The sequence below is a fragment of the Zeus faber genome, assembly GCF_960531495.2.
Source record: "Zeus faber genome assembly, chromosome: 16".
Taxonomy (NCBI): domain Eukaryota; kingdom Metazoa; phylum Chordata; class Actinopteri; order Zeiformes; family Zeidae; genus Zeus; species Zeus faber.
The window spans coordinates 21,541,118-21,553,378 of record NC_137202.1 but is presented as its reverse complement, the minus strand read 5'-3'; the positions used below and the strand labels follow the sequence as shown (position 1 = coordinate 21,553,378).

General features: G+C 42.9%; 1 protein-coding gene across 1 annotated transcript in view; it reads right to left on the bottom strand.

Moving 5' to 3' along the window:
• wapla (WAPL cohesin release factor a) overlaps positions 1–12,261 on the bottom strand; it is a 35,776-nt gene that overhangs the window by 23,442 nt on the left and 73 nt on the right. The window contains exons 1-8 of the mRNA XM_080016774.1: positions 12,162–12,261; positions 10,647–11,065; positions 9,245–9,965; positions 8,634–8,935; positions 3,732–3,862; positions 3,140–3,235; positions 2,609–2,770; positions 862–998 (exon numbers count right to left, since the gene is read on the bottom strand). The exon at positions 12,162–12,261 is cut by the window's right edge and continues 73 nt beyond it. Of these exons, the coding sequence (XP_079872900.1) occupies positions 862–998; positions 2,609–2,770; positions 3,140–3,235; positions 3,732–3,862; positions 8,634–8,935; positions 9,245–9,965; positions 10,647–11,034 (1,937 nt within the window). The 5' untranslated portion in view covers positions 11,035–11,065; positions 12,162–12,261. The remainder of the gene's footprint in view (positions 1–861; positions 999–2,608; positions 2,771–3,139; positions 3,236–3,731; positions 3,863–8,633; positions 8,936–9,244; positions 9,966–10,646; positions 11,066–12,161) is intronic.

Below are 12,261 nucleotides of genomic sequence, written 5' to 3'. Positions count from 1 at the left end.
GTCTGGGCAAGGTAAGCATATTTTCATGAGGTAGGTATCCTTGGCACTCCCGCGATGTGCACACAGCGGAGCGCAGATCAGGGGCACCCCCTGATGTTGACATTGCAGGCTTCCATGTTCGACACACAGCCGTGCCGCTCTGTTTAGCGAAACAAAACACTGTGTGTAACGGTAACACTTTCTCACTCGCTCTCTTACTACCCTTATTTTTAAATCAAAAGGCCAAAGACTAGAACCCAACAATCATCACACTTCACACATCAAACAAACAAAGGAAAACTGCTGTGACATCACTATTATTATTCTCTGTATATTACGTTCTTTCTATGTTTTTTTAAATACTGTTTTTAAATACTGTTTTATTTTATGTGTTTATGTTTGTTTATGTTATGTGTTTTTAAATGTGTTATTTTAAAAATGTAAATAAAAACTATTGAACTATTGAAGGAGGAGAGAGTAACTATTGAAACTATTGGGGGGGGGGGGGGTGCGCGACTCCGAGGCAACGGGGAGCCGCCTGGCAATCAGCTGGGAAATGGCTGCCAGGCGGCTGCCAGCTGACGGGCCTCCAACAGCCTTCTTTAAGTGGCTCCCACTATACATAATAAATATTTTGGAAATAATCATTAGTAATGTGGATATTGGAGGTATAGTAGGTAGAGGCACTGATAGTGACATTTAGAAAACTGCATTACTTTACTGATGCAGCATTAAAGACAACATTTAACAATATCACAATATCAGGATCACCAAACTCAGAAAATATCTTGTCTCATATCAAGATATGGCAACGATCCATCAGCCAGCTCTGAGAGACTCTAAGTCATTGGCAGGTAGCTGTGTTTTGCTAGTTCTTCTCACCTAAGGCATCTCGTGTTGAGTGGCTGGCTGCTCTTCAGCCCCGTCTCCAGGTACTCAAAGTCGTCAGTAAACTCCTGGTTTTCCCCAAATTCCACCACGTCGTTGAAGTGCTTCACATGCTGAACCACGGTGTATAACTGGGGGGGGGTTGGAATAGTGTTAGAAGCATCAATATGCATTGCAATGTGTTTACACACGCACAGACGCACGCACACGCGCACGCACGCCTATCGGTTCCATTAGCAGCATTAGCTGACTGAGCTAATACACCTCATCAATAACAGCACATCCTTAGCAGTTGAGGGTCCAATCACCATCGAATCTGTGTGTCAGCGGTGGATTTGGCAAGCCGTAGTGGAGGGTCCAAGACTAAAACAACACCAGACCTTATAGGGAGACAAGGTTTCATTACATTACGAACTGGCCCTCAACGATTGATCTGGAGGCAACATGCCCGAGTGCCAAGGACATAAGCTATGGGAGAGCTGAAATGGAAAAACATAACTACTTTTCTGCAGCCATGCTCTAGTGATTTATAAGACTTAAAAGTATTGGTTTGCCATTTATTAACAGGATTTATTAAAATTTTGGTTCCCATTATTTATTAATGGTCTTAGCAGAGCTGCACTGAAAGCTCTTCAATTGAAAAACTTACCACGTAAATATAAAACCTTAAAAAAAAATGGAAATACTCCCTTTCAAAAACAGGAAACTTTTAATATAGTCCAACATTTCACTGCATATATGTATGAACGTATGTATATGTATGTGACAAATAATCTCTTGAACTTGAACTTGAACTTGAACATCTTATTTTTAAATCGTGTTTTGGAATTGCCACTGTACTTCAATAGTGCGTGTTGTTGTTGTGATGTTGGCTACAGAACTAATTGCAAAAGAGTCAATATAAAGACAAAAAACTTGAGCAAATGGTTTGGCTATTCAAAGGGTTGGCGTTGAAGAGTTCCAACGATTTTTTTTTAAGGCTTAAAAGGCCCGGATGGAAAAATATTGAAACCACCCTTTAAATACTGTATGAAATGAATAACAAAAGATCTTCAATTCACAGCAGCATGTACACAAAAGTCATAAAAACTGTTTGTTTTGGGGTTTTTTTATGATTGTATGCCCAGCATGCTGTCAGCATACTGGGCATACAACAGAGTATTTATATGCAATTGCATCTAGGACAGAGTTAGTCTGAAAGTGGAGTTCAAGTTCTCAACCTGCAATGCAACACAACTCTTTGTTAATTCTTAAAACATCAAGAACTGCTGCAAAAACTCTGTCCTGTGGACGACCTATAAGGTGACAAGAGCACAGTTTTTTGGTATACAGAACCACCACCAATCCCCCTCTTTGGAGAACTATTTTACCATGTTGGGTTCTATAAGCAACTGATAACTACTCCAAGAGGGAGGAGATTCACCACGGGTGAGACAATTAAACACAGAACCAAATAACATTTACACAGAAACATAAACATTAAACGCAACATGTATTGAAAAACAGAGTTAATTAGGTCCAGGAAAACTGGAACTACTATTGGGAACGTGGCCTCTTCCTGTCTTAGTTATGGCAGTCAATGAGGAAGAAAAGGAGAGGGATGCAACCCATCCCTCATTTAAAAGTCATTAAAACTGTTGACGGATCACCCATTTGGTTGCAAAACACTAAGCATGTCATTTCTCCCCTGTTGCAGTTGCAGAAGTGTCTGGGAAGTCTACGTCAGTGTGCCTGGCCTCACCTCCTTGTGCTCCTTCCTGCATTTGAGCGCCGTCACGATATCCTGGTGGAGTCGCGTGGGGATGGTCTCCGACTTGATGACTTTGGGCGGCGGAGGCGGGGCTTTGAACAGGCCGTCGTCCTTGTGGGAGTTGCTTTCCTTGCTGCCACTCGACAAACTGGCCTGAGATAAGAAGGAAGGAAGGAAACAGGCTTCACAGGGGAGCCGCGAAATCTGTTTAACGACGTGTCTGGAATATTTGCCCTGGTAGACTCTTGGGGCACAAAAGTCTCTGAAAAGTGTGTTACCTGGAGTAAAAGGCAAAAGGCAAACTCTCTCCTCCGCTCTGCTCTGCCCCCTGTCCCCCCTCCACAATGCCCCCCCAAAATTGAGAAAAAAAAAAAAAAAAAAAAAAAGAACACTCTTCCAAAGACTCCCCCCCCCAGAATTGTGCAGTGGCTGGAGTGAGGCTCACAACAGGAGGTGAAATTACTAAATAAAAATAGGAGGAACACCCCAATAGAATGAATCATTCGGTCTGCAGCATCTTACCGGAGAAGTGAGGGAGTGGGGGAGCGGCGGTGGAGGCAGCTCTTCGGGCTCGGGCTGGTTCCAGTGGCGAGCGTTGTATACGGCTTTAGCGGGAGACTGCAACACAGCGTTCGCGCCGTCAGAGTTATTGTAAAGAAATCAAACAGAACCACAGTAGAAAAGCAGGGGCAGCTTCATCGACAATGGGATCCAGTTACTAACAGTAAGCACGTGTATACAGATCGATAAAACCAGTACCGCGCGGAATGATGCTTTTGCTTTGAAATCAGCAAGACAGTGCACTCATAAACACTAAAGACGTAAAGCTCGGGCTGCAACTTCATCTTCAGATATAACAACAAAAAACAAAGAATTAATAGTGACAACTTGCAAGGGAAGGGCAGCACTTCTTCTGAATTCAATACAGGCAAATGCAGACGGACAAAGAGATAAAGATAATTGCCGATAAGCACAGTCCGTAATTACAGAACGTCCACACTGGAAATTACTGGAAAGAAGAAAAGAAAATGTTATTGGGACAATGGGGGAGAAGAATGGCTCGGCAAAACACGCAGGGAACAGTACAGGAAGAAGCAACGGCTAGGCTACAAACCTTTTTTGGTCCGCTGAAAATCTTTTTGAGTCCCGTGGTGAAGTCCTTGGATTTCTCCCCCTGGTTCCCTGAGCGCCCCTTCTGGCCCTCGGCCGTCCCGGGGCTGGAGTCGTCTGACAAGTCACAAGCTTCTATCGCGTGGAATGGGTCAGAGGTTAGTGGGTAAGCAGCCATGGGCATGTGAACAGATGCATCTTGTAAACACCAGCTTTGGTATTAGCAGCCTTTGCCATTTGTCTGCAAGTGTAAACCACTACAAGAATAGATATAGAAGCATGAATGGATAGAGAAATGTATTCGGGCCGTGGGTTTCTCCGGATAAGGGCACCACAATTAACCCAACTCTGCTCCTCCTGGAGGTCCAAGCCGTATGGCCTCAAATTCAAAGTTGAACTCGTCAACTCGATGTCAGGTCTGTTCTGTTGTGAGGCGAGAGTTGGGGAGAGGTCAAAACAGACACGAGTAGCATGGAAGTTTTCTAGTGGATGTCTACAACTAATAAAATGTTTTTCAATCGAATAAATCTTTGGGAAAAATACAGCCCACTACCAACTAAATGTATTTTTTTATTTATATACATTACAAGTTTGATGTTGACATTGGATATAGAGAATAAAACCATTCGTTTACTACAAATTCAATCAGGACCCGGATAGCGTCGGGCCAAGTACATTTTTATGTTTTAAACCATTGTTTTTGTGCATTTAATATTCAGCTTTTCATAATTCTTGGCTTGGGAATTGCTGCCACAGGTGTTTAAAGAGGAAGATAGATAAATGTTTGTTTTACAAATTGTGGATACTGACTGAGAACGACAGGAGCCCCTCCCACCTTCAGACGGCTTTCTCACTGAGCAAGTAGTCAAGCTTGGCACCGTCCCAGCACGGATTAATGCAAAGACGATTGGCTGCAACCCAGAGTATATGTCACACTTTGGAGCCAAATTTGACTCGTTATGTGTGGTGATTTTGTTCCCCCCATAGCAAGCTCTGGCAAAATGACACGTTGGACATAGTTCACATTTTTTCCCGTCCCTATCAGGGCCTGTCAGACAAAAGTAGAGACTGGGCATTTGGAAAAGCTTGAAACAAATAATATTGGATCTTTAAATATCACAGCTGAAGTTAAAAATATTTTCTCTAGAGGGCTGAGTGCTGCATTGGCACGTCGTTAGGTTTCATTTAGTTCCCGTATGGGTTTCCGTTATCTGGAAATTACTGTTTTTTGACCAGGAAAATCTGTTGAAGTCCAGCATATTTTAATCTCTCCAGTCAGAATGTCCAGTCAAAATGATTCCCTAAGCACAATAAGAATTAGTGATGGATGATTAAACGATAACTACCGCAATATCCCCCCCCCCCTCGATGTCGAAATTAAAAAAGCAGGGTTTCCCCTCAGTGTATAGCTTGAGTTTAACCTTTTTTTTTTTTGTATTTTAAAGATTTTATCAAAATATCATCATTGGCTGCCACATATTTATTACACTCTGAATCAAAACATGATCATGCACGGGATGTTTTTAAACATCTAAAAATCCTCTGTATTCAGCTGCAAGACACGTCGCGCTTTTCTCTCCGTGCGACTCGAGCCAAACAGCAGCGGCGCTCATCAATGTCACATTGTCGCTTAGGCAATCAGATAAAAGAGGCGGGTCGTAAAGGTTTTCCCTACAGATAACGTCCAGCTCATCCAAACTGTCATTTATTTGTTAACATGTTGTCTAGTCACCAATTGGGATGCTAGACATATGATATAGATGTTATATAGATATAGATGCTATACTGGGTCATCTCAAAACGACAGGTCTTGTGGGTTGTTCGCGGTATGCAGTGGTAAGTACCTACCAAAAGTGGTCCAAGGAAGGACAACCGGTGAACCGGCAACAGGGTCATGGGCGCCCAAGGCTCATTGATGGACGTGGGGAGTGAAGTCTAGCCCACCTGGTCCGATCCCACACAAGAGCTATTGCAGCACAAACTGGTGAAAAGGTTAATGCTGCTATGATAGAAACCTGCGGATTTTGGTGTTAAAACAGTATTAGAGGACTTAAAGGATCTGCTGCTAATGTCTTGGTGCCAGATTCCACAGGGGTGGTATCTGACAATATGCAGGCCTTAGCTGGTTTTATTCCTACCTCTTAGAAAGAACCTTTGCAGTCTCCATAGGTAACAACTCATCCTCTACAGCTCAAATGACCTGTGGTGTACCGCAAGGTTCCATTTTAGGTCCAATTTTATTCTCATTCTATGTGATGCCTCTTGGCCAAATTATCCAGAGACACAATGTCTCTTTTCATACAACACACAGATATACCTTCCCCTCCCCCTGCTGTACTAGATTGTCTCAATGATATCAACTGTTGGCACAGAATTTTCTTCAACTCAATAATTCTAAATAAGAAATCATATTGTTCACTCCCCCAAATTCTACCAGTTATATTGAGAGTGGCCTTGGCATACACAAATGTGTACAGAGTCTGTTGCCAGAAACATGGGAGTACTGTTTGACTCTGGGCCTAAACTTTGAACAACAAATGTAAACAATTGTTCAGCTCCTTCGACTGTGAACCATTTCAAGAATCAAACTAATACTATCACACAGCGACCTGGAAAAAAAATAATCTACGCCCTAATTTACTCACGACCAGACGACTGTAACTCCCTCCTTTCTGGCATCAACCAAAAGTAACTCTCTCTCCTCCAACTAGTTCAGAACTAAGCAGCTCAGCTTCTTACTGGTTCCAAAAGACACATAACCCCAATCCTGGCTTCTCCCAATTGGCTATGTTCGGTTCAGAATCGATTTTAAGATTTTACTGATCACTTTTAAAGCACGTCTGGATCTGACTCCAAGCTACATAACATATGTTGACCCCATATGAGCCAGTACGCAGCTTCAGATCCTCAGATGGGGGGCCTTCTGGCTTTTCCAAAGTCTAGACTTAAAACTCAAGGTGACTGCACCTTTTCTGTCATGGCCCCTCGACTTTGGAACGACCTGCCTGAGGAGATACGGTGGCGGAGTCAGTGACTTCTTTTAAATCACTTCTCAAAACCCATTTTATGGATCTGCTTTTATGTGATGTCACCGCCTTTCATTATCTATTTCGATTTTTGTTATTTACTTTTGTTTCCTTTTATTATTATTATTATTATGATTAATATTTAACCTAATGGAAATTATATTTGGGTTTACGAACGTAGGCTAGCATAATATTTATTAATTTTTAAAATAGTGTTATGCACGTGAGCATATTGATGGGACTTTTTTTTTTTGGAATATAATGCATGAACAAAAATAGCATACTTTTCAATAAAAAATATTATAAATCTACATGTATTGATGATGTCATTCTTTATATAGCCTGCCTATCAATTTTTTTAAAGTTCAATAAACACAGATAATATTTGACCAGGCTTTCGCCCATTTGTCCGGGACATTGAAATCTTCCAGGACCTGTTCATGTACAGCACTAATTCTTTCTAACAGAAACACTGGTTCCCACAGAGCAGAAGCGCACTTATGGGTAAAGAAAACCAAAAAATGCTTGATAATAATTTGTTTGCAAAAAGAGTTGGGTGTTTAATATATTTCAATAGTTATGTTGAGTAAACAACAAAGATCCCTGGAAATTTTGCTAAAGTAATCATCCCACTAATAGTCAATAACTATGATCTTTTCAGAACTTTATTGATTATGTGGTTAAAATGTGAACCAACACATTTTTTATTTGCAAGTTATTTGATAAAGGCACCCTGGACCATCAGCTGGACAATGAATGGGATTTAGTTTAACCCCAATAGCATTCTTTGCATCAAAAGCTCGAAAATGGGTTATGATATGAATTTTGAATAACGGGGAATCATAAATATATTATTATATGTTTGAATGATCGAAGAGCCCTGCCCCGTTCCTCCAAATAAAACAACGAAAAACTGTGGGGACGGGGACCGAGGAACGTGGCACTAGTAGGGATGGGTCTCTTTAAGATGTTAATGGTACTTCTACTACTCTTGCCGATACTGCTTAACAATCTGGTACTTTAACGGTACTCTTATGCACATGGTGCGCTTGTTGCAACAAGCACAGTTGGCGTGTTCTCTCTGCCATTGTCACTCACTCAGAGCAGGGTCTCCTTGTGCTTCTGTGAGAGCTAGGCAGAGGAAGCCGGCCCCTCCCACCCTTGTGCGTATCTACATATCTCCGGCGATGGAGCAGGAAAGAGAGGAGAGATGTCTCTGATAGAAAAAATGCTTTTCTATACAAATACCTCAATCAAGCCAGTTAGAAATTGGTTAAATAGCCTAAATAAATAGAAAATAAATTCTTAATTTTTCCAATACCGTTAACCGTCCAGGTAACATTGGGAGCTTATCTATACTACGGTCTTAGCCCCGGGGACCTTTTAATTCCGGGAGTCGATGAGCAATCGCTATTGCCCCGCTCCTCGGCGCACCACCGCCGAATAGTCAAATATTCGCATTGAATAGCCGAATCCGATTCGGCTGACAAAATTTAGAGTCGGGTCCAGCCCTTATTATATAAACATACAATAGCTTTCATCCTCTCCAGGAGAGTGATCAAAACACACAAAAAAAATAAAAAATAAAATAAAAAATAAAAAAAAATACAACGAGGCTGCTAAGAGCTTTGTGACTTAATTTCTTATGCCGTGTCACTTAAGGGGAAGGGCGACTCCTTTCGAGCACGAAAAATATTCTGGGGGGAAACTGTTCTCAAATGTGTATAAAACATCAGAGAATGTTTTGGGATTTCAAACACACGTGGAAATCCATTAGCAGAAACCGTTTTAATTTCCAGGTATTACTGCAGGACCTTGATAGTACTACGCAGTAGTAGTAGATAATACTAGCGGTAGGGTCGACTGTGGTTTGCTCCCACCTGTGTTGCTGCTGGACTGGCTGTCCTGAGAGTGGCTGGTCTGGGGACTGTCCACGCTGGCACTGAGAGCAGCCAGCGCCGCCGCCGCCTTCTTGGCCTTCTTCTTCTCCCGGGCCTGGGAGCTCTCCTCGTCGCTGTCGCTCTCGCTCAAATCGTCGAAGCCAAAGTATTTAATCTTGTAGCTGCTGCTGCCCGTTGCGCCGGCCTCCAATCCCTCCTCCCCGCCTCGGTCCTCTTTGTCCTCAAAGCCGAAAAACTCCAGCTTGGCCTCCTTCTTAGTCTTTGATTGGGTGGGTCGGAACCTGGGGAGACGGTCAGACTTTTGTTTATTTAACGTTAACAATGCTTATTTAAGCTTGGGTTGTAGGGAGGTAAAAAAAACAATACACTGAAGGGATATGAAACCAAATGCAGAATTAACTAGATCCAAAAGTGCGCAAATAGGTATAGACTAAGTTTATAGATTAGTTACTAAACAAAGCATTAGCACCCCGAAAAAATAAAAAATAAAAACACTATTGACAATCAAAGCTATTTTCAACATCAGCAAAATGTGTCTGTCTACATATGTCTTGGCCTTTCACACACTTGATTTCCAACTACAAACTTACCGAGTGGGTTTTGGTGGCACAACATCGGACTTCTTTTTCATCAGGCCAGCCTCTCCGAGGTCGGCTGGTGTCACAGGGGCAACCAGCTCATCAATGCTGCGCTCCACAGAGTCCTGGATGGTGACATTGCACACAGACACACAGGACGGGTGGAGGACCGTGTAGTCGCGTACCCTGCCGCGGCCCCTGCCTGCTGGCGCTGCCGGCTTGGACGCCGCCGGCTTGGACGCCGCAGTCACATTGAACGCGGATTTATCCACGCTCTCGGTGAGTGCACTGTTAGGTTTGATGTCAGTGCCGGCCGTGCTGCTGTTGGTGTCCACAGCATCGGAGGAGGCTTTATTGGCCCTGCCAGGGCGCTGGTACTTCCTGCAGTTGGACGCCCTGAGGGTAAAGAGTGATGCAGGGATGCTGTCAACAGGCGCTGCTGGAGGCTCTTGCTCAGCGCTTTTTATTTCTTCTGAAGAGAGTCCATCCTGGGAGGAGGTGAACTGAGAGTCCCCGCTCCCTCCAGGTGCATTGCTAGAATCTTTAGCAGGGACAGCGGTGCTTATGCTTGAGGAGCAGGGTACAGACTTGTGAGTCTCTGTTGAGTTCCAGTCATTAGAGGCGACTGTCTTTGAAGCAGAGTACACAGCCACAGGTTTCTGGTTGCTCTGAGATGCGGTTGTGGACCAGTGCTGGCTATTCTTAATAACTTTCTCTTCAGAGGTTTGCTTGTCTGTGTGAACAGAAAAGGACATGTCTGGTCAGATCACATACACTATTTTTAATTTTATTTTTTTACTTACAAGTTTCAAGGTAGGTTATAGAGTTAAAAAAAATGTAAAATTATAAAACAACCAAAAATACAAGGCAAAACAAGCAATAAAAAAAAAATCAAAAAATTAAAATTAAAAAAACATCCACAAGAGCAGGCAGTTGGAAACTAAGGGACAAATAAAAAGTATTAAAACAAGATGTTAAAATGGCAACCGATTCTGCAGACACAATAATAAATAAGGTCATCATAATTTCTATCAGGTAAAATATAAATGGAAAAAGTAACAGCCCGAGGATTGAGTCTTGAGGCACCCCATAAGTACTCTTGGCCTTTGGTGATTTTAACTCCCCACAGACACTGTTGGCTCTCTAACGGGAAAGGCAAGACGTAAATCAGACTATTCAACAGTAGAGTGATACAGGCTTACAGATATCAGTGCTATTATCTTTCATTTAGGTGCATTCGCACTGACAACATCTTATGTTGAGTGTATGAGTGTAAAAGACGAAAACATTTGGGGTATGTAGCAAAGGCATGCCGTCAAATTAATCACCGGCTGGTGCTCGGTGTGGAATACATAACAGCCAAAAAAAAAAGGAAAAAATAACAAAGAAGTTTCAGACTAGATCGAATACTTACTTATAGATGTGACCGTGGATCCTCCAGGTCCTGGTAATGAGGCCACAAGAGTCTTTGTCCCAGTTTCCTGTACTGACATTGTCTGTGGAGCTTTTCCCTCTTCTGCTTTAGCCTGGGACAGGCTATGCGAGGTGACAGTCTTTGATTCATCATCACTGTCAAACCCGAAGGGGTCGGCATCACTGTCGCTGTCCTCAAACCTGGGCCTCTTGGCTAGCTCAGAAACATCAGACTTTAAGGAGGGCCTCTTGCCCCCCAGCTGGGCCTTGTAAGTGGTCTCGCCCCATTTGGTGGTCAGAGTTGGCTTTTTATTGGAAAACACCTCCTCAAACTTAGAGTTGGCTTCTCCACCCTTGCGGTTGTAAGTTTTACCAAATCTGGACGTCATGTTGATTTTTTTTTTTTATGTCACATATTCTCTGTGGAAAGAGGAAGAGAATTATTAACACATTTCATATTTAATTGCGGGGGAAGAATATAGATAAATGCTTGGGGCTGGGGCTGCTACTAACAGTTCACTACTATTGCATAATTGCCTGATCACAATTATTTGACTTACTCACAAATTAAAATATAGTGAAATATTCAATAATTAAAATAAGTCAGAATCATGCTTTTCCATCCAAATGTCACAGAAATTTAAAGACAAAAGCGCAACAGATATATCATTTTTAGGCGAATGTGCAAGGTTGTATTCCGCAGCACGACTTAGCAATTGTTATTTAACATTATATACCAATATCAGCTTGCAGGCCCGTGTTCGATCTATCTATCTAGGGGTCGTGCTATGAGCTGAATGTATTTGAGCTAAATTTTAACTTTGGTTGACGATCAAATAAAAATTTCAACAATTTGTATTTGTCACGACATGCGTACAGGTGCAGTGAAATGTTGAACGACTGCAAAACGAAGTTAAAATTCAGTAAGAAAAAAACAAGACAGGGAAAAAGTCCAATCTATGCTTAAATATAAAAAATATGTATGCAGAGAAGCGCGATCTACTATCGAATTGTCCATTTACGCCACTATCGCAGTATATGTCTCAGAGACAATTATTGGCATTGGAAATTGGAAGGTTAACTTCGGGGTAGACTTCATATCTGCACTGCAGCCACACGCTGCTTTATTGCGACTCTTTTCGGTTTCAAATTGCCCATCAATTCGGATGGAAACGCGGCTGTGAGATCGGACAGTTTTCCCAAAATAGGTCGCGAGCTGCCCAAGCGATCGCGACCGGCCGATGAAGTCATAACCGTGGCAGCCCCGGCGACGACGGCCATCCCCGCGCGTGGCTCGCCCGTCAACTCCAGCCAGGCCGGGCACGGGTCGCTAAGTTAAGGCAAAGTTAGCGCCGACGCGGCTATGCTAACGCTAGCCTCCTGTTTACATTCCGCGCAGAGCCGCGAACAGCAGTAATAGTTTGCACTCCCTGCGGGGGACGTTCGGTCAGCAAACGTATTCACAACCGGGAACAGAGACATACGAAAATAATAAACAGAAATACATGAAACTTACCGCTCCACCGGCTAGGCCTTACCGACTGTCCTCCCACTGGCGCACAAATCAAGCGAGCAAAGTCCGCTCGCCGCGTCAACAAACTAACCCAGAAAGCCGT